At 36.1% G+C, this 23,241-nt stretch overlaps 1 protein-coding gene across 3 annotated transcripts; it reads left to right on the forward strand.

Moving 5' to 3' along the window:
* The first annotated feature begins 278 nt into the window (after window positions 1–278).
* On the forward strand, window positions 279–21,248 carry FUS5 (Proteasome component (PCI) domain protein). Of its 3 annotated transcripts, none has more exons than XM_011622892.3 (9): window positions 279–643; window positions 2,910–2,985; window positions 14,358–14,446; window positions 14,634–14,723; window positions 15,186–15,230; window positions 15,808–15,878; window positions 19,851–19,983; window positions 20,347–20,458; window positions 20,941–21,248. In XM_011622892.3, the coding sequence occupies exons 1-8, from the start codon at window positions 485–487 to the stop codon at window positions 20,422–20,424; spliced, it is 741 nt and encodes a 246-aa protein (XP_011621194.1). In that variant the 5' UTR covers window positions 279–484; the 3' UTR covers window positions 20,425–20,458; window positions 20,941–21,248. The 3 variants fall into 3 exon arrangements, with proteins under 3 accessions (XP_011621194.1, XP_006837372.1, XP_020519245.1); XM_006837309.4 differs by having other exon boundaries at window positions 281–643; window positions 20,367–20,458; XM_020663586.2 differs by having other exon boundaries at window positions 283–643; window positions 20,350–20,458.
* The last annotated feature ends 1,993 nt before the right edge of the window (window positions 21,249–23,241 follow it).

Below are 23,241 nucleotides of genomic sequence, written 5' to 3' on the forward strand. Positions count from 1 at the left end.
CATTTTTTATATGTTTTTCATATTTTAGTAGATTTTTTTTATTATTTTCAATATTTTTTTTATCGTTTGGAACTTGCTCAGTTAGAGTGGTTGAATTGGCCGATTTACCAGTTAAGCCGGTTAAATCATTTCTAGGCCCATGAATGGTTTACCGTTCCGGTTCGATTTTGCAAACACCAATAAAAACAACATCCTCCTAAAATAGGTTTTAAAGTAGGGGCCCGCATATGTATAGGATGATTCGGCTGACTCATAGAAATCCTGTCCAAAATAAAAACGCAGATCGTTATTATACATTTAGCCGCTTTACAATACCCAAAAACTCTCTCTCTCTCTCTCTCTCTCTCCAAAAGCTATATACTATCTCTCTCTCCTCAAAAGCTATATATTCACTAGTTTTCCTCGTTCCTTTCTCTCTTCCATCTGTCTCGTTAATGGATTCGAGGCTTTACTGGTTTTGAGACTCTTTGAAGCATCAGAATCCATGGATATCGAGCAGAAACAGGCGGAGTTCATAGAGTATTTTGTGAAGAAGGCGGAGAGTCTTAAAGGAGGATCTCTGGTTAGTGTCATCGTGGAGGCCACTTCTCATCCATCACTCTTCGCCTTCTCTGAAATCCTTTCTGTTCCCAGCATTTCTGAGGTATGAATCTCTTCATTTTTTTTATTGGTTTGAGAGAGAGATGTTGTAATGGTTAATGTATTTTTTATACAGTAAAAAACATTGAAGTCTTACTTTGTGTCTATGCTTTATTTTTCTCCATTATATTTCCACTCTAATTCGATTTTCTTATCTACTTTTTAGTTTTTGTTTAATATTTTATTGTGTATTTTTTATCATATTTTTTAGTTATAGACTTTATATCTAATGTGCCGTGTTTAGGGCATTGAGGTTCTTGTATCTCTGTAGATTGGTCTTGTTATTGCAGATTGGTTCTGTCATGCTTCTCTATGTTGTATCTTTTTTCCCCTTAAATTTTCTATTAAAGGTAACCTTGGTATTTGAGTTATTGGGGTTTTCTCCTTGTCTTTGATCTCCATGCAAATGGATATAGTCTTGGTGATTGCTAGACCATTGAACTTTAATCTCATATAGCACGACAATTGATATTTGTAATTGTTTTATTATAAGGGGTGCTTCTTCCCTTCCCCTCTCTCCATATATATATATATATATATATATTTTGAAGTATATTCAATATCTACCTTTTGGTGAATAAGGAAAAACTGTTTTGGTTTTTATGATGGGAGTTTCAGGGTTTGACATTTGTTGAAAGGCATGGTAAATTGGCATTTTAGGGTTTAAGGAGGGGATTATTGAACAGGCCAGGAACAACGTGTATTGGACTCTGATTGTTGGAAGGGTAGTGGGATCCCATAGTGGAAGGAGCATGCAATTTTCTCTGTTCTGGTGGTTTTCTACTTTGTGTGGGGACAATGCATCTTTATTTGTGGCTTGCACACATAAGCTGGTGGTATGTCTAGGGCATCAATTGGTCTAAAGGTTCGATGTATTGATGTTGAAGCTTAATTGTTGGTTTTTCTTATGTACTTAGATATTGAGGTTGGTTATGTCAAGAACCTTCAAAGGACTATAAAAAGAGAAGAGAAAAGAGAAGAGGGGAGAGAAGAGAAAAGAGAAGAGGGGAGAGAAGTGGGAAGTAAGAGAGATGGATTGAAAGGGACTCCCTCTACTCCCTCTTGAACCTAGAGCATGATCAGAGTGGGGCCTCCATTGGTTCGCATTTTGCTATCATCAGAAGCAAACTTGTTTCACAAGTCTAGTGCATGTTTAGCTCGAGAAAGAGAAGCTGAAGATGTCATTTAGATATCTCAATGCCTTAGAAACATCAGACAGAGAGAAAAGATGAAAAAATACTCTGAAGTATCGATATCTTTAATTTATGCATCCACTTAAACTCGTCATGACAAATTCCAGCATCACTTCTTGTAAAAATTATTTTTTTAACAAATATAGAACAAACAATCTTATTTGCATGTGCCTTTTGAGTAAGGAGAGAAGATTGTTATTAATTATATTATGCTTTTTTGGTAATGAAAGAAGGTTGCTAGTAGTTATAGAGTTGTCGAAAAAAAAAAATTTAGTGGTAGTGGAATTTTTGGTGGATACATTCAAGTGGGAAATGGGAGTGCATATACAATTCAGAAGCTATAGTTGGATGTGGCGGGTTGTTCTTCAAGTAGAGTTTCCTTTTAGCTTTTGGTGGTACCATTGGACAAAAAGGTGAGCATGCCGAATTGAATCCTCATCTTCAATAGGCTGTGCATGGTTCTGGAGCTAAATTGTTCATATTGTTTTTTTATGGATCTTTAAGTGTTTAATTGCTTCAATTTTATAAGGGAGGATGGGTCGATGTGATTCCAAGAGGGACTTCTCACGTCATCTAATTGTTACTTTTGTTAATCAAAAGTTTTTTTTAATTGGTGTAGGGAATTATCGGTCTACCGTGTTGTTTTTCCCTATCAGTCTAGTTGGCATAATTGTGGTGCTTTGAGTGTATACAATGGTTAAATATTTTGTTTGTTGGGTAACATTGCTAGAACCTCCCATCTTTGGCGCGATCATATCCCATTGCTTCATTTTTATTAATGAAATGACAAGGAGCTTGTTTATTACGGAATAACCTCTCTATGTTCTTTTTGATTAAACATAAATGAGGTTATCTAGGAATTATTTGATAATGGGTTTTATAGGAATTTTGTGGAAGTTTCTAGAGTGCCACTCTTGTTTGGCATCCTTGTTTGTCAATTAGGAGTCAGGACCATTTCATCTTAGCTTTTGAATTTCTGATAGTTGTGCTTTTTCTCTCTCTCTCAAAGGGTGACATTACGTACTTTTTTGGGCCTAATATAACTCTTATTGCATTTCTTCTTGTTTTTTTATCTAGCTTCAAGGATCTGAATATTCTGCAGTCCTTGACTTGCTTCGCCTGTTTGCACATGGATCATGGAATGATTACAAGAGTAAGTATGAAAGTCCTATCCTTTATTTTTGAATTGAATATTAATTGTTTTTGTTTGTTGTTTTTCATATCTTTCCTTGCAGTATTCAATATTATATGACATTGTGTTACATGACAATGTTGTTCTTCTATTATTGCCACATCATACACACACACATATACATATACATACGTACCTACATACACACACATGTATATATATATATATATATATTTGCGCCATATATATGTTAGAAATATTTGTATAATTATTTTGCTCTGATACCACATGTATATTTGCCATTTCAGTGCGAGTCTTATTTTTAAAACCAAACAAAAAGAAGGTTTTTAGGACACAATATTTTTCAGGGAAGAATCATTCCCATTGATAGAGCAATAGAATTCGCATTTAAATTTTCAGATGTAATTACAGGAAAAACTGAATTACAAAGATTCCTTGGTTGTTTAAATTATATTTCTGACTTCTATAAAGATTTAGTCTTAGATGCAAAACCCTTATTCCACAGGTTGAAAAAGCATCCTCCAGAATGAACCGAAGAACATACTAAGGCAGTCAGAAAAATTAAAATAAAAGCTAAGGAATTACCATGTTTAGCCCTATCAAGTCCTACAACGTTTAAAATAGTAGAAACAGACGCCTCAGAGCAGGGACTTGGTGCTGTTTTAAAACAAAAAATGAATAATCGAGAACAATTAGTCCGGTTTACCTCTAAAATCTGGAACCTAGCCCAACAAAATTATTCAACGGTGAAAAAAGAGATACTTGCTATTGTCCATGCTGTCACAAAATTTCAAAGTGACGTGCTTAACTAATCATTCCTTATACTGTAAAGCAGCCAAGGACATCCTTCAAAAACGTTTCAAAGCAAATTTTCGCAGGATGGCAAGGTATTCTCTCTGCCTTTGAATTTACTATCGAGCATATTAATGGCAACACTAATTATTTGCCTGACTTTTTGACACGAGAATTTTTGCAGGAAAGAAATATATGTGCTAATATCCCCAATGCTGTTGGGATAGAAAGCCACATATAGTTGAACTTCTCTATGCACCAGATTTTCAAGAAAGAAAAATTCCTACTAAAGTAAGACCTATTCAAATGAACAATAGGCTACTGTAAATCTTTAAAAAGGAAATAAAAGAGTTATTGGACAAAAACTTATCAAAAAAAGCTCATCACCCTGGAGTTGCTCAACCTTTTATGTGGAAAAGGCCTTCGAGATAAAAAGAGGGGCTCTGAGACTGGTTATAAATTATAAACCACTCAACAAAGTTTTAAGATGGTTCAGATATCCGATCCCAAATAAAAGAGATCTCTTAGATAGATTGGCAGACGCTTGCGTATTTTCAAAGTTTGATCTCAAATCAGGCTACTGGCAGATCCAGATTGCCGCAAAAGATAAGCTAGTCTCAGGGGGATGAATAGACTCAATTGTCTCTCCTTTAGTGGTTTGAAAGGTTTGGAAAGATTTTTCAACCATATTTACCTCAAATTTTGGAATCTTTATTCCATAATCTTTTGATATGTATCTTAACCATTTAAAAAATTTCATAGTTTCCTTGTGTTTCATCATGAACCCATTGAATTTTAAATGGAAGGCATCTCGAAGAGGTTCTTTAAACTCTTTGAAGAACCATTCTCTTATTTTTCTATTTTTTTCAGAGTAGAAGTCTTTTCTGATCCATTCTTTATCTGAGGGTGTTGGTTCTTCTAATTCAGAAGAACCTGGAGTGTCTACTCTATAGACTGGTTGTTGAACCTGATTTGGAGTCCTATTAAGTCTTTCAATAATAGTTCTCCTATGAGTGGGTAATCTTTCATATTCGGATTTTGGGACAGAAGAGGTCGAGCTTCTAGGAGGATCCCTAATACTTGATTCACCAATCATTAATGTAGTTCTTCTAGAGGATGGAAAATTGATCTCTATTTTTCCATCAGAGTATTCTATGATTTGTTTAGGGTCTTTGTTTTCAGGATTTTTAATCTGGGATTCAGTTTGTAAAGACCAACGTTTTGGTAATTTAACCTGAGACCATGCCACTGACTTAGGTATAACTAAATTTGATTTTTTCATGTTTGTTTGGAAAAATATAGTTTGTCCTTTGAAGTCCATTTGCCTGGCATTCGAGCACAAAGTATTCATTACGTTGTAACAGATCCTGTAAACAAATGCCAAGTTTTGAGAACCTGGGTCTATATCAAAACCTTGAGTTTTAAGGTGTTGGGTTAGGACTTTTAGTAAATTTGGATTTGTTAAGGCCACCGAGAAGTTTGGAAAACCGTTAAAATAGATGGGGCCATTACATAGACTAGATTAAACTTATTCCTAACAAGGAATCAATGAATCTTTTGTGTCTGCTGTCTCTCAAACAGAGTAGAACATAATTATTTAATCCCGTTCTTGTTAATGGCTTGACAACTATTTGTACCAATCCAATATGCAAATATTTGTAGTTTTCTTTTTATGATTTTCGATCATCCTTTTTGAAAGTAATTGAAATTTATCCTGAGTTTCCATAACAAAAATACTTTTTTCAATGGTTTTGATGGAAAAACTACTTTTGAAATCAAAAGTTCCCTTACTATAAACATTTGTTGTAGGTACTTTTGGTATATTCTAATTTTGGATATGCTTCTCTATATTATGGATTATTATTTCTTCTCTATTATTAATACGTAGTGTGTTACTAGTAGTAGCTGACCTATTAGATAATGTTCTGATGAAATTTGCCATTTCAATTCGAGTCAACTGGAAACAGTCCCTACACTTTTCTGGCTCTTCCTAGCCTTAGTGATCTTTGGGTCACAGTGACTTTGAACTGATACTGCAGATTTCTCAGAATCTTAATTAATAGTTCAGTTTTCTATTAGAAGTACAGTTCAACTACTATACACTTTGAGTAGAGGTGGACATTTTTTCCACATTATCTTCTTTTGCACTCCAGAGCTTCCTTTTAAGCTCTTCTTTGGATAGTTTGGGGTTTTGTTGCTGTAATATTGCAATATATTCTGATATTTCCATTTTTTGCTTTGGAGGTGAAACTGAAGGTATAAGTTTCATTTTTATTTTGTCTGGATTTAGGGATTTATTTTTATAACTGGCCCACCATTTGATATGGATTTGTCTTCTCAACTCGGGAATATAATCCCACCTGTCCATATCATCTTCTTAGACTTGATAATCCCATTTTAAAATCCACGGGACCTGATATAAGGTCATAAAATATATAGATAGTCTCTTTTAAGACTTTGCCTATTATAATCAGAGAATTTTCTCTGTGAAATTTATAGTTCTGTTGGTAGAATTTGGTTTGTTGATCCCCATATAGAGAACCAATTGGGGAACTCATTTGGCTCAATTATTTTAAACTGAATATACCAACGATGTGAATTTTTTGTATTATGGTATGAAAAGACATCATCTCAAGCCTTATATATTCAAAGTAGTGATAGGATTTGATTTTCAATCGTTTCGTATTGATGATCCTTGGTTTTAAAGGATCTAGTCCCCATTCTCTGTAAGAAATAACTTTTTTGATTTGGAATTTGGAGTATGCTATTTCTGTATCATTATTTCGGCAATGTTGAACTATAAATACCGAACCTGTTTCCATAAGGATATTTTCATACCATTCGCTGCATTTGTCACCCATATTAGGATGCATGTGTTGCCTTAGATATAAGGCAGCTATTTCAGTCGGATTTTTTGACTGATGATCATTTTTTATAATCAACAAAGGAACTTTTTTTATTTGGAATTTGGAGTATGCTATTTCTGTATCATTATTTCGGTAATGGTGAACTATAAATACCGAACCTGTTTCCATAAGGATATTTTCATACCATTCTCTGCATCTGTCGCCCATATTAGGATGCATGTATTGCCTGAGATATAAGGCAGCTATTTCAGTTGGATTTTTTGACTGATGATCATTTTCTATAATCAGTAAAGGAATATATGCTGTTTCCAAATATGTAGTTTTAATACTAGGAGTTTGAGTACTTATTGGTGTTTGAAGGGGAGATATATCAATATCTTGTATTTGCCTTCTTATTAGAGCATTTGATGTAGATGGTGATGCCAGAGATGACCCTAGACTAGGGATCATTTCCATCATTTTCCTTTGTTGGCTCCTTCTGCCTTCCCTGCAAAAATTCTCGTGTCAAAAAGTCAGGCAAATAATTGGTGTTGCCATTAATATGTTCGATAGTAAATTCAAAGGTAGAGAGAATACCTTGCTGTCTTGTGAAAATTTGCTTTGACACACGTATGGGTTTTGTTAGGGCACGTTTACACATGGAGTATTTCCTTAATGTACTAATTATTCATTAGATACTCATTACTCTTGTTTTGTAATACGAAATTTTTTGAGCAATGGCATTCTTCGTCATTGGGATGGGTAGAAGAGATATTTCTATAAGAATCTAGTAGCATTCTATTAGTAGTTAAAAAATAACTAATGATCTATGTGGATGATATTACACCTCACGTGGATGATGTTATTCTCTACTATACTCCATGTGTAGGAGTACCCTATATAATATATAGGTTATTTTAGAATTCACCATCGTAATGATGATCTTAGAAAACTCTACTCCCAAATTTTAGACGGTGAGTTACCCTTAACATAATTACAATTACATCAATTTGTTCTTTTTTGTCAAATTAGGACAAGGCATTAGACGTAATTGTTGAATCCCCCCCCCCCCCCCAAATTTTAGTAAATTTCAAAAACCTTCCTTGTCACCCGCCTTTCTCTTTTCTCCATTGCCATATGCCTTCCCATCATCCTCTGGTAAGAACTATCTCTCTCTCTAACATCAAAATTTTGTCCCAAATCGTAGAGAAAAAAAACCACAGAGCTAAAACAACTCATAGCAAATTTTCGTCCCTTTGCCCTCTCTCTTTCTTTCGTTTATATAGGATATGTACATTCTGAAACCCCATCTTTACCTAAACTCCTGAAACTGTGTCTGATTTGCTCTTGGGTATTCAACAAAACACTTTTCATTGCCTGCAACCTCAATTTAGAAAGTGCGCATAGATAAGGTGGGGCGTGAGTTTTAGTAGGATTGGGGATATGGTTGATTTTAATATTGAACAAAGGGATTTAGGTCTCCTATTTTGATGGATTTGGGAGATTTACCTAGAGATTCGTAGGAAATTTAGATAGAGATGGATTTATGGGGAAGATTAAGATTGGGAAATTTTGGTGCGTGAGGATTTAGGAAAAATGGGGGAGAGAGAAAACAGGGAGAGAGAGGTGGAACGTGGGGTTGAGAGAGAAGATACGGGAAGTACGTATTTTTTTAGAGAGGATTTATTTTATTGGTTTTGTTTATTTATTTTATTTGAAGTGTATTTAAATGGAAGATATCCTTCATTGTAAACAGATCAGAGAATGATTAGAGAGAGAGTTGAATAAAGTTGATCTTGTGATAAGATCTTTTTGGGGTGGATTCCTTTGCATACTTTGTTTTTGGGGTGGATTCCCTTGCAGACTTTGATAGAGGGTTTATTCTCTCAACCGTTTTTTTTTATTATTATTATTCTGGTTGTTATTGTTCTCCCTACATCAAAAACGTATTGAGCCTTTGCCTTGGCTTTCCCTTTTTTCTCCTCCATATTACACCGCTTTTCCACATAGAGAGAACTTCAATTATGTGTCCATAATGGCCTAATGGCCTGTTGGGATTTTGAGAAGAGTGCATATACACCATCGTGATTTGTGACTTCATTGTGAGAGAGGTAGGTCAGTACTGCACCCTAAGAGTGAGAGTTGTTGGAGGCTTCGGAGAGAGGGAGAGAGAGTCGTTGGGAGCTTCATAGAGAGATTTTGGGCTTCACCGTGAGAGAGAGATATTTTGGGGATTAGAGAGAGAGGGAGAGAGTTATGGTTATGGGGGCTTCACCATGACTAAAAGAGTCCCTTGCTTTACTAGGGTAGAGAGATTTTAGGGGCTTCATGTAAAGGGGGATTTCGTTGATTTAAATTACATCTGATACCCTTTTCTAATTTGACCAAAATGATCATATTCATGTAATTTTAATTATATTAAGGGCAACTCACCGTTCAAAATTTGGCAGTACAACGTTCTAAAATCACCATTAGGATGGTGAATTCTACAATACCCCTATATATATTAATGCAAGGAGAAATAATAACAAACCAAAAAATAAAATAACATAAAAGTTTGAGAAAATTTACCCTCTCTCAAGGTCCGCAAGAGAATCCACTCCAAAAATATCTTTTCACAAGATCAACTTTACTCAATTCCAATCTCTTCCTATAATCTCTTTATTATCTCTCACGTGAATCTCTATAAGCTTCCATATCTCTTCCTAAATTTTAGGTCTTAATCTATTCCACAAAAGCCTCCTAAAAAAACAACTCGTACCAACCTTAAGATTTACCTTTTTGAAGCTATCCAACCCAAGTGCTACCCTATCATCAAAACAACTCATACAAAAACTCACGCACAAAAAATCCTCCCACCTATTACTCCAACGCACTTCCTATTCCTAAAACAATTTTTTTTTTAGAGAAATGTAAAAATTAATCCACTAAAATAAAATAAAATAAAATTTTGACAACCCTCATTTTTATTTGCATCATTCTCCAGGGGTAGGGAGAAGCTCACCCTTGAGCTTGAAGCCAATCGACTAATTGGTGATGTAGTCCCGCCATGCACCTCGGTAACTTTTCTTCAATAAACTAATTCATCAAATAATTCGTGTTTATCTCGAAGTAGAACACTGGAATGTTAGGCTCAATCGTGATTTCTTTTTTTTTTTCTTTTTCAAATTCGTAGTAAAATTTGGGAAGATCAAATTGAATATCAAGATGATGTGGATGTTCCTCAGATCGTGATTCTGGCATCACAATGTGATTGTCACATTAAGGATCGGCACCCTTAGTTAGTCGTTAGTCGTGGGTCTCGATTCATCTCAATGACGAACTCTAATATCAGATCTTCAACCCTAGTTAGTTGTGGGTCTCGATTCATCTCTATGACGAACTCTGGTGTCGGATCTTCTTGGTTGCAAGCACCCTCTTCGCGATGAAGGTTGTTCTTCAACCGTTGAAACTGTCGATTCATTTTACGCAACTCGGTTCAAACACCCTCCATGACTTTGGTCAAATTTTCTAAAACTTGTGCTAGGCGATCTACCATAGCAGGATTAGCTTGTGGTGGCATTGCAATGACTGGATCTTACTTGCTTTGATACCAACTGATGTAGGGAGAAATAGTAACAAGCCAAAAAATAAACATAAAATAAAAGTTTGAGAGAGTATACCCTCGCTTAACGTTTGTAAGGGAATCCACCCAAAAAGATCTTTTCACAAAATCAACTTTACTCAATTTTAATCTCTTCCTTATCACCTTATTTTCTCTCACGTGGATCTCTATAAGCCTCCATATCTCTTCATAAATTTTAGTTCCTAATCTGTTCCACAAAAGCCTCCTAAAAACAACAACTTGTACCAAACTTAAGATTTATCTTTTTAAAACTAACCAACCTAATTGCTAGCCTATCATCAAAACAACCACGCACCAAAAACTCACACACAAAAAATCCTCCCACCTATTACCCCAATGCACTTCCTATTCCTAAAACAAACAATTAATACACTAAAATAAAATAAAATAAAATAAAATAAAATTTTGACAGCCCTCATTTTTGTTTGCATCATATATATCATCATTAGAGCCTTATCCCAACTATTTGGGGTTCGGATACACGAATTTTGTTCCGTCATTCTACTCTATCAAGGGCCATATCGTAAGTAAGACCCTAAGCCCCCATATCTTTTTGTGTGTGTGTGTGTGTGTATGTATGTGTATTTGGGGGTGGTGATGGGGTAAGACATAATTAAGTGAAACAAATGGTAACAATCCTCTTCCGCATGAGTGAGAGTAAAATAGTCAAGGCTAGATATAAACGCATGTAAAAGAAAGATATAGAATTCTACACTTTTACATGCTTATGGCAGTAGATAATCCCATATTTTAAGTAGAAAACGTCTGTGATGCCCTTAGCGGTTAATGTATCTTCTATTGCATTCCCCAATGGATTGGCTGCTTAGAAAGAATATAATGCTTGTCATATTGTGGTCATAATGAGTCTTTTGATTGTGCATTGGATAATATGTGGGTGAAAATATGTGTGCTTTGTGTTTGAAGATTTGTAAATATATGCATGCTTATAGTTTCTTCATAGATTTTAATTGGAAGATTGCGGATTCTATCTCTAAGTCTCAAGTGCCTTGTGGGTTTTGACTTTTGAGGAGTGTAGCTGTGTCCTATGTTGGAAGAGAAGAGTAGGAGTGAGCTTTATTACTAATTTTTGGGCTTGTACTGCAACTTGACCTTTTGTAGACTGTAAAGCTTTTCCTATATTATAAGTTATTTTGCAATAATCATTCAAACCGGATGTTTGTATGTCGGATAGAAGTCATGTGGGCTAAAGGTTTTCTTGCATTGTTAATACTTTTCATGCGTGCCTGTTGAGTTTATGATGCATTGGTTTCTTTCTATAATGCGATGTTTCATGTGGTTAATAACATGGTATCTCGTGAAATGTGGCTCTAAAAGAACTTATGATTTCATTATTTAATAATATGAATGTGTTCTATTTACATATTTATTCATCAATCTAACCTGTATTGATCAAGAAAAAAAAAATGTTTTCCATATGCCATATAAATATGTTATTTTATTGAGCTGAATCCTTACATGCTTCTTGCGGGTTTGCATGGTGGGAAGGATGATGTGTGTTAATGCTTACAAAGATGAGGGAGAATGGAAAGCGAAAACATGATTATATGTCTTACTCAGGAGTGGATCCACTAGGATTGCCGTCAGGGAGAGCACCCAGATTCTGGATCTTCTTCCAACTGACCCTTTTGTTCATGACCTTATATTTAAGAGATGCTGGAATCTAACTCCTGGTCTAGAAATTATCAGGTGCAAGGTAGACTGTCTTGGGTCTATATGTATCTTGTCTAATTCCTGCTTCAAGGGCTGATGCCAGGTATAAGACTGGATTGGATCGCTACTGTTCTTCACATGCACTTTGATAAAATTCAAATTCTTGCTTTAGTGCTTATTTGGTTAGTTTTACCCTCCAGAGCTCCTTATAGCAAATAGTAGCGGGTGGGCTAAATGAGAAAGCTCTGCTTTGAGGCAAAAGTGACAAGCCTGATATTTAGTGATGGATTGGCATCCTGGTCTTAAAACAAAAGTCTCGATATGCATGATCTTGGACATGGTTTAAGGCACATGTTCCCTCTCCATGGTGGAAGTTTTGAGAAGCTTGAAGTATAGGAGAAATCTCTTTTAGGTTTTCGGAGATTAAAGTAGAGCTAGTCTGGGGCAATATTTGACTACCCTGTATCCCAGTGGAGCTATTCTATCTAGAAGGATAGGCTGTGCAGCAAGGCAGGTGGTTCTGGGGTTTGTGGAGAAATGGGAGGTGTTATAGTCTGGCAAATGTGGAAGTCTGTGAGGAGAGGTTAAGGAAGGAATGATTTAGTGTAGTGCATGGTTTGAGGGCCAAGTGATCACAGGTGGGTTGAGCAGGGGTGGTTGTTGACAACAATTAGAAACTTTCCCATTGAAATCAGATAACATTTGCCAGTTCATCAATGAAATTATTCAGAACCCTCTTGTGTATTGGTGATGATGATGAAGGCTAGGCTTAATTGAACTCAACTCTAAAGCCGTTAGTTGAATTGTTTATTACACTTGTCACCACCATAGGATATGAATTGGATTTTTATTTAAATTTTTATTCCAGCAAAATTGAAGCTAGTACTTTAATGTTTTGATATAGAGAAAGTTGCGAAGTATTATCTCCCACTTCCCCTTGCTTTCATCTTTGTTTCCTATTTTTCTGTTTCTAATGTTGCTTATCTTAGTGTTATTCTGGCTCTGATTTTATATGTTCCATCCAACTTGATGTAAACCTCCTACTTATCTATTAGTCTACGTAACAACGAATGTGTCTTGCACATTTTGAAGTCTTGGACACAGACACAGTATGTCGAAATGGCATTCAATGCCTAGTCATACATTTTGAGCCCATATTAAAAAAAAGGTTCATCATTTTTGACATTCCAACACTGTTTGTCTTTATAAGACACTTGTTTTAGTTGTAAGACAGTTGTATGACACGCATGTCTAACAACTAAAACAGTTGTATGACGCGCATGTCTAACTTGCGTGGCACTTGTCTATGTTACAAGATGTGTATGTCTAAGATGCGTGAAATGCATGCTAAATTGTGGACTCATGTTTTTTTTGAGCTGCAAGACACACACCTTAAAGTCAAGTTGATTTTTTTAACTTAATAGCAATGTTTGAAAGTCGGCCTGCCTAGGTGGTTCCTTGAAGCGGGCCCATGCACTAGGCATCTCATCTACTCGGTGGGTGCCTAGGGTTTGGGCCCACACTATGCCCACACTAGGCACCTGCCTGGGTGGGCGAGGTGCTGCCCAGCGCTTGGCCTGCCTTGAGCCCTTGCCTGAGTGTGGAAAATGGCCCCTGGCTTGGGGCGTTTTACATCTTCCCCCCCCCGCCCCCCCACACACACACAAAAAAAAGAAAAAGAAAAAGAAAAAAAAGAACAACAAAAATAAAAAGGCATACAAAGAAAAAGAAAGCGCTCTTGTGCACCCTTTTGAGAGAATAACTAATTGAATACCAAGTTTCATGAGATTTTTTGGGAGACAAAAAAAATGGTAAACTTGATGTCTTATGAAATTGGAAAGTATATAAGGAACTGGCGGTGGTGGTGATGATAATGATGATGAAACTCAATTTGCTATTTGAGTTTGGGATAGTGATATTTCTTTTCATGTTTTGTTGCTGTAGAGCATTTTACTTTTCTGACTTTTTGGAATATGATGATTGATGGGAATGGTATATGGAATTGGATTGAGTGACAGACTATGGCATGTAACAATATTTTAAGCATTTCATCCATAGAAGGTTGTATGACTGAGTCTAAAATGTGTTGTTACTAGGTATTGTATTTCAAGTTCAACTTCAAGTTTGGGCTAGTTTCAATCTACTATAATTTTAATATTTCAAGTTTCAAACTGCGTGTATGAATTTATGAGTTTAATAGTGTTGTATGACACAACAATGGACACAATACACCCAAATATAATTTTTTTATTGTTTAATAGATGTTTAATTAGGAAGTTTTAATATCTTCTTTGGGAATGACAATGTCTCGAGTCTTGGCATGAATCTAGACAATCTATTAAAATTGATTGTAGATATTTGGACTGATGCCATGTATTGGTTTTTTATTATTGATTTAATTGTAGATATGATATATCTTGAACCTTTTTTTCTTTTAGGCAATGCCAATTGTCTTCCACCACTGGGACCTGACCAAGTGCGTAAATTGAAGCAGTTGACTGTACTCACATTGGCAGAGACAAATAAGGTACATGCCCATGGATTCTATGATATATGAAAGCAAGTTAAGATATAATTTCTGAAATTATGATTTACTTGTGTGTGTACATGTTTGTGACTTAAGATCTGGTATATGAACTTTATTTGCCTATTTTTAGGCTACCATATAAATATTGATTGACTTGGATTTTTTTTTTTATGTACGATTTTACCAGATATTGCCATATGATCAACTAATGCAGCAGCTTGATGTCTCAAATGTGCGTGAGCTTGAAGACTTTCTCATCAACGAGTGTATGTATGCGGTAAGCATACTCTTATCATTTGACATATAAATAGTGATATTAAAAAATATCGTTTCTATTGAAAAATAATGCTGGAAAGTATGAGTTTTTTTCTGTGTAATTGGCCACTTGTTTTTGAAAAAGGATGATTGTTTAGAATGATAAAAAGTTCATTCATCTTGCTCCTCTTCGAAGGGCAGTGGTATTTGTATGTGTGCATAGGCTCAGCAAGGATGAGCATTGACCTGAATACTTTTCCTTTCCTATAAACCCCTGCCACCCAAAAGGGATAATCAAGTTTTTTAACTTTGGTCTCTCTTTACTATTTTGTACATTTTAAATTCAGAAGTTGCTTTATTGATGAGTTTCAGTTAGAACTTTTTTCGGGTGTGATGATATTGGTTTTATGTTTGTTTGTTTACTTATGTTGGAAGTTGTGATTTGAGCAAGAGAAAATTCACATTTTTTCGATGATTTTTGTAGGGTATAGTTAAAGGGAAGCTGGATCAGTGGCGTAGGTGCTTCGAGGTTGGACTTCTATCTTCCTTGCTTCTCTGATATGTTAGTAGGAAATTAGCTAGAGCTTGTTGTGTGGTACTCCAAAAGGGCGTCCCCATCCATTCCTAATGGATGTATAGTGGAGATTAACCATAGTGGAGTTCACCGGATAATCACGTGTTGCAGTTAATTTCATCTGTCAGTCAATTGGGAAGGGATGATGGGTGCCCATTGGAGTAATGTAGACATAGTGTGTTGGCATGTGGCGTATAGTCTCGATGTTAGTGTTGTAAACGTAAAAGGGAATTGTACTGTGATCCATATAATCATAAAAATCTTGGCACCATCAGATCAACTGATGGTGGTGAGGGAGAGAGAGTGGGACCATGCCTCTTGGTTCCTGTCATGTTCCTATCTGTCTTATTCCTTTGTGTCGCTATTCATCAATTCTTTAGACGAGCATAATATTTATGACATCCCTTGTCTATGAATCTGGTATATAGTGCTTTTAATACAAAAAGTCATAAGTTACTTGGTACTCCGGTGATACCTTTCACTGAGAAACTACATTTGCAGCTCTCATGGATGTGTTTCTCTTGTTATACAGGTGCTGTTTGCTGCTGGAAGGGATCTAAGACCTGGGCAGCTTGACAATATGATTCAGACATTATCAACCTGGTATTTTTCGTTTGGCACAACAATCCATAATCTACTTGGCAGCCTTATTTTAATTTTTTTTTATATATTTATATTTATTTACATGTATAGTTACTAACATAATTATTTTACTTTTGGATGCAAAAATCCATGAGGTTCTTGGTACATTTTTTGTTTTGAATGCGTTGACTTTTGTATTAATGAAGTAACGAGGAAATACAAGATTAAAGGCAACCCACAAACAGGTGCCTTGTACAAAAAACCTTGAGGGTCCAAAAAATGCTATACAGTTGTTGTGCTATGCTAGTGTCAAACAATACACAAAAGAAAATGGGGAACATGTGCTATAAAAGGTGCTTAAACGGTTCCCGGCGTGGTGTGCTGATTAGTTCTAGATTGTGAGGTGCCCTCCTTGGCGAGTGTGTCGGCCTCACCATTTGCTTCCCTCTTAGTGTGTCTCCAAAATATTGGACTATCCTGCTGTGCTGTGAGATTTCATCAAAAACGTTGTCGGGTCTCCATGGCCATGGGGCGTTGCCTGAGGCCCAGGTTACCACGCACTTGGAATCACCCTCGACAATCAGGCATTGGCCTCAAGATGAGTTAAAATTCCCGAGGCCTTCCTGAAGAGCTAGAGCTTCCATAGTGATGGAGTTAATAATCCCAATGGGATGGGAGTAAGGAAAAGAGAGTGATACCATCTTTGTCTCGAAATAACCAGCCAATGCCTGCGGGGCCTGGGTTGCCTAGGGAATACATGTCAAAATTGAGTTTGATTTAGCCAATATTAGGTGGTCTCCGCAGGGAGGCATGGGGTATTCTTTGCGGTCTAAGGTCAACAAAGTAGACCGGTTTAGGTGAAAATCAGAGTGGGATAGATGTTTAAAGTGATTATTGTGGGTTTTCATTCCAGATGACCCATAATGTGGCTGCCACAGAGGCTTTCCACAGGGGGGTGCCTGATCTGGGCCAAGGAGGGGAAAAGGTGTGGGATTGTGGGTGGGGTCACCCACTGCCAATTGAAAAGTTGTAAAAGGTCGACCCAGAAGTTAGAGGCGAAATTGTAGTGGATGAAGAGAGGTGGGTGTTGCTTCTTGGTACGGTTTGTTTATTTATTTATTTGTATATTTGTTGTTTGTAGCTTGGTTTTATTTATAAGAAATTGTGTATAGCTTGATCATCATCATTTTAGCCTTTTCCCAATTAATTGGGGTCGGCTACATGAATCTTGGTTCTCCATTCTGCTTTATTAAAAGCCATATCCTCAGTGAGACCATAAGCCCACATATCTTTTCAGACTACTTTCAACCACGTCCTTTTGGGTCTACCCCTTGCCCTTTTCAGTCCTTCCACTTGAACTAACTTGCACCTCCTAACAGGTGCTATACTTGGTCGTCGCCGCACATGATTAGCCCACGTAAGTCTACTCTCTCTCATTTTATCGCCTATTGGTGCTATACCTAAATTCTCTCGAATAGATTCATTTTGAATTCTATCCCTTCTTGTTTTGCCACTCATCCATCGCAACATCCTCATCTCTGCTACACTATTCTATGGATATATTGTTTTATGTCCACTCAACATTCCGCCCCATAGAGCAAACTGGTCTTACTGCTGTCCTATAGAACTTGCCCTTCAGCTTGATTGGTATGTGGCAATCACATAAAATTCCAGTTGCACATCTCTACTTCGCCCACCTAGCTCTAATTCTGTATGCGACAGCTTCATCGATCTCTCCATTTTTCTGGATTATCGATACAAAATATCGAAACTGCGGTCTTTTTTGTACTTCTTGCGATCAATCTCTACTACTTCCTTGTCTCTACTCCTATTATTACTAAACTTGCACTTCATATACTCTATCTTAGTCCGACTAATTTTAAAACCTTTGGTATCTAGAGCATCCCTCCAAAGTCCTTGTGTTGATGCCGTTTCGGGTCTCATCAATCAAAACTATGTCATCGGCGAACAACGTGCACCACGGTTCCTCATCCTGTAGGTGCTTGGTTAAGTCGTTCATAACTAAGACAAAGAGGTACGGGCTCAAAACTGACTTTTGATATAGGCTTATTGTCGCTGAAAACTCACTCGTCTCTCCACTAGTTCGTATACTAGTTAGCGCTCCATCGTGCATATCTCTCACCAAGTCGATGTAGTGTCTAGAGACCCTTTCTTTTCCAACACCTGCCAAATCAAATCTCGAGGTACTCTATCATAAGCTTTCTCTAGATCAATAAAGACCATGTAGAGGTCTTATCCCTTCGCCCTAAACTTCTCAATCAGTTGCCTAAGTTGGAAAATAGCCTCAGTTGTTGCCTTTCTGGCATAAAACCAAATTGGTTTTCAGATACACTCGTTTTATGCCTTAAACGTTGCTCAGTGACTCTCTCCCAGAGCTTCATAGCTTGATCCCTCGATAGTTTGCACAACTCTGTATGTCTCATTTGTTTTTGTAAATAGGTACCACAATACTTTTCCGCTATTCATCTGGTATTTTCTTTGTTCTCAACAACTTGTTGAACAACTTCGTCAGCTAGTCAATGCCAATTTCCCCCATGCACTTCCAAATGTCTATCGAGATACTATCTAGTCCTAAAGCCTTTCCTATTTTCTATCTTCATCATTTTCAAAGCTTCTTTCACTTCCGCCGTCACTTGTACCAACAATCCCTTCTACCACTATGTTCCCATTTTGTTCGTTATTTAATAATTTTTTAAAATAGACTCTCCACCTTTTGTTGACCTCATTATCCTTCACCAAGACCCTTTGATCCTCACTCTTAGGGCATTTAATATGGTTTAGATCCCTACACTTTTGCTCTCTTATTTTTGGTAATTTGAAGATATTTTTTTCACCTTATCTTGTTCCCAGTTTATTGTATAGGTTATCATATGCCTAGTTTTATATTACACTGCCAAGTTTTATAACATGATCGTTTTTCATTAATGGTATTCTTAAGCTCATCATTCCAATAATTTGATAGTTGGTGTTAATAAAAAAAATGCCGATCTAGCTCAGAATTGGCAGGTGATGGGCCCAGTCCATTTACAGGACTGAGAATTTTTCCGAGATTTATAAAATCCCCATGTTTTGTTAAAGAACCGGTGATTGTTTTAGAAAAAACAGTTGATTTGACTAAGAACGTTGCTTGTTGATAGAGAAATGACCCCCACTTGAGTTTTCATGCCTTTTGATCTATCAGATCTTTGTTAAAGATCATTGAATACTCAAAATTGAAGAAATCTGGGCTAGTTTCTGGGACCCTTTTGAGATATTTTCTATAGCCCCATTCTCTCTCTTTTGTCGCTCGGTTTCTGTGAAATTTGAGGTATTTTTGTTTGTTCTCAATTCTTTACCAGCTTTGTGTTAAAAAGGATTAAAACCAAGAACCGAAGAAATCATTCTTCAGGTGGAAAACTAGGTTTAGGATTTGAGCTTTCGAAAATCAAACCATTTGTATGAAAAATAACGAGTAAAATCATTTGATATCCATGGTTTGGAGGTTTTGGAAACAGTTTCGACTTACCAAAAGGTAGGGGCCCAAATCCCCACTGACTTACCACCTTTTTTATAATGGGCCGGGGCTTTTGTGGTAATACCAACGAGCCCTATGATGAAGTCTCTGACTCCATTCTCACCAAAGGGTAAGGGCCCAAATCCCCATTGACTTACCCTTTCCTCTTTTTTAGCAGCCCACTAATGGGAAACCATACCCATGCCGTGTTGCCAACGTGATATGTTCATATAGCATTACTATGGGAATGGAATAGAAGTGGCAAATCTTCTCTGTCAACGTTCTTGTCTGTACACTTTGCGGTTTCATTTTTTTAAAACTAAAGATATTCCCTCACTGATTTTTTTTTTTAAATGATAAATTTAATTGAGGCTCTTTTATCACATAGAAGTCATAGCAATAATGGATACAAAAATAATTGGTTTGTTTTAATTTATGTGTGTGCGTGCATGCATGCTCTTAACTTGGGATCATTGCAGGTTGACAACTTCAGATAATCTACTACTAACCATTCAAGACAAGATTAGATGGGCTGATACAATGAGTGAGTTGGACAAAAAACATCGTAAGGAAATTGAGGACAAGGTCGAGGAAGTTAAGAAGACCATTAAGGTCAGTTTCATTGGTCACTTTTATTGATTTTGTTGCTGGTAAAATATACGATAATCCAACAGACAATGGGAAGCCATATGGGTTAATTACCTCCATTGGAAATTGGAACGATGCGCAATGATGGAGAGTTATTGAAGCGATGTCTTGTTTTATCGTGTGCCACTCTCTTCATTACCATCCGTTTCATTGCATGCTGGAAAGTGAAAGATTTCATTTTAGTTTTTCTTGATATGTTAAGCATGGGAAAATACCTGTATTTATGTATGGAAATGTTTTATACTAAATAAAATGCAAAAAAAGTGGAAAAATCTTATCGGGATGGAACGATATGTCGGTCGATGTGTCTTACTTACGTGGTGGCAGAAGTTACCAACTGTAAGCAGGGCGACTTGGACTTGCGAGGCCACGAGGAGATCGCTTTCTCAGAATCTGGTGGAGTGATGGACTTCGAAGAAGATAGAAGCCGGCCAAAGAGGTTCCCATCTCTACATTGCTATTATGGTTTTCATTCTTGTGTGTGAGAGAGAGAGTTGTCACCATATGTGTGTGTGTGTGTGTGAGAGAGAGAGAGATTTGTGCAACAAAAATGCTTTCTTACATTTAAGATTTTTTTTGTTTTAATGCTGATCATCCAATTTTTGGACGGTTGGATCTACGTGTTTAAGACCTCTTCCTTTGTTTGGAAAATATTCGTATGTTCAGATCGAAAATATCTTTGAAGTGGCTCTTTTGTGCCTCAGAGTAGGTGTTTGGTGTGCTCCCATGAGAGTGCGCCATATGTGCTCTTCATTTGGATCGGAGGGTGCCATATTTTCAGTCAGTTGCATGCCTGTGCATGGCATGAGTCACAGGAAATAGCATTTTAAAAAGTTATATGTACCCCTGTTCTCTGAGGAAGTAGTTACTTATAGAAATGATTTATTAATTTTACATGGGTTTAAACCCTTGAAATTGCAGGAGACGGCCACCGATGTCATAGAGAGTGGTGAGGGCCAAATTGTCAAAGCGGGTATAGGGTGGCTTGTCGGAAAAAAATTTTGTCGACGAATTCCAGTGATATATTATCTTTGCTGTCCTTGTGGTTGTGGGTATTTTCCTCCATTGAGACTTGATTACCGAAATTTTGGATCCTGTTCATACTACATTCTCCATTATTGCTCCAAAACTTTTAGAAAAATTGGAGGGAGTAAAAGATTATTTCTTATTTTGCAAAGGATATTGTATTTCCTTATATCTTATTATTACTTTCTTTCTTCTGTTTTTTACTTTGGTTTTGGCTCTTGCAGAGTGCATCGTTTCGTGAATGTTTCTTGAATGTTGGAGAGATTATTTTTGGGAATATAATTAAGAAAAGTACACAACGAGACCATTTACTTTTAGTACTTTGTGACACATCCAAACTATAAGATTTCACATCGAATAACCGTAAGTAATTGTGAGTACCAAAATAAATGGTCTCATTGTAAACAATCCCATTTAAGTATAGTTTATTGGTTTTCTTGCGAGTGAGTAAAAATGACTAGAGTACCCCTACCTTTAATTTTGGTTGATTTTCATGTTGATGTCCCCCGAAACAACCCAACCGACCACTCCTCCCTCTAATAGATAAAGTTAAGGATACCTCAAAAGGGCATGTGATCATTATTCCCTTAAAAATGGTCTTATATGTCATTGATGATGTTATCTTGTCTTATGTTTTTGCTTCTGATTCCCTTTGTTTCTTCATATCCCTAAGGCATGTGATTATAATTTACTTGAATATGGCCGTACTAATATATTTATGTGCGTGTGAGCTAAAGTCCTATTATCACGTTTTCATTATTTTTTTTATTAGATTCCCTTTTGTTTCTTCATGTTTTTGTCACATGAAATGTATTATATATTGTGGAATGGAAATAATGTTAAACGTAGATTGCAACACATGGAAAATTCACATGTTTTATTTGCCAACTCAATGAATGATACGTACTATGTGTCTCTAGAATATCAAATTATTAAGTTGGAATTATGCAAAACGGAATCTTCATATTATATCTTTTGTTTTTATGTTTGAGAATGGTTGTTGGTGATATGTGATTGAAAAACTTGTAAAAGAAATTGAAGTATGACATTTTGTAGTGTTCTTTAACTGGCATAATAACATGTTCTTTCCATGATACTCTACATGAGAAATGAAATGGAAAGAGGTTTTTTTCCCCTTTGGGATTGCTTAATCTAAGTGAAAGTAGTATGTTTTTATTGTTCAAATTCAAAAAAAAAAAGTAGTATGTTTTTATTTTTATTTAGTTTTGAAGTTGATCTTTAAATTTGTCGTCGTATTTTTTTCTATTTTTATGTTATCGTCACTTAGTTGACCTTACTTAAATTTATTACTTATATTATTGTTTTTTTTCGGTTCATTGTGATAAAATATCTAATTGTTTTAATGAGAAGTTTTATTCTTGCTGGAGGCCTTGAGCTGATGAAAATTTAAAATAAAGGCCAAGTATTTTCTGTTTTACGTTTGAAGTCCTAGTTTTTTGTCTTTTTTGTTACCCAAGTGGCCCCATTTTGGATAATCCAGTTTCTTAACTGGGATATTCCTTAACGGGGACATATTTTTGATCTGATGTTCGTTTATTTTTAATTTGTAACTGAAGGATGGGTTATGATATTGGATATTTACGCCCATTTCACAATGGGTTGAGCAGTTTAAATGTCTTAACAAGATATGAGAAGTGGATAGGTTGAGACCTGTACCGTCCAAACTTTGTCAATTTGTCACTTTTTTTATTTAGATGTATACCAGCTCACTTACACTAAAAATAGAAGAAGGGTATAGACATTTAATGTCTGAAAGGTCTCTCGACATGATGCAACACAAAAAAAAGTAGAAAGTGAGTGTAAAATGGAAAGTACATTGTTCATTTTCTAAATTTCCATCTTGAGGGCCTATTCCATAATTAGGGAGCCTTACTTTTATTTTTGGTATTTTTTTTTATTGAGTGAATGATAGAAGGGGCTCTTGTTTTAACTTGGATGGGGCTGCGAATTTTTGTTTAAATGGGAGTTTGTATTTTTATTTTAGGTAGAATTCTTATTTATTAAGATAGATTTTAGGAAACTTAGAGATAGAGAATCAAAAATTCAAAATTCACAACCCCTTTTTATCCCCCTTAGTCACATAGAGTTCATTTAGCGACATAGAGTTTTGAGGCGGTAACGTTATTATAGAGCTGAATTTGGGCTCAAGAAAGAAAAAAATCTCAAATATTATCA

This window comes from Amborella trichopoda, chromosome 13, assembly GCF_054954075.1.
Source record: "Amborella trichopoda isolate Santa Cruz 75 chromosome 13, AtrichopodaSantaCruz75HAP2 v2.0, whole genome shotgun sequence".
In the NCBI taxonomy this organism is placed as follows: Eukaryota; Viridiplantae; Streptophyta; class Magnoliopsida; order Amborellales; family Amborellaceae; genus Amborella; species Amborella trichopoda.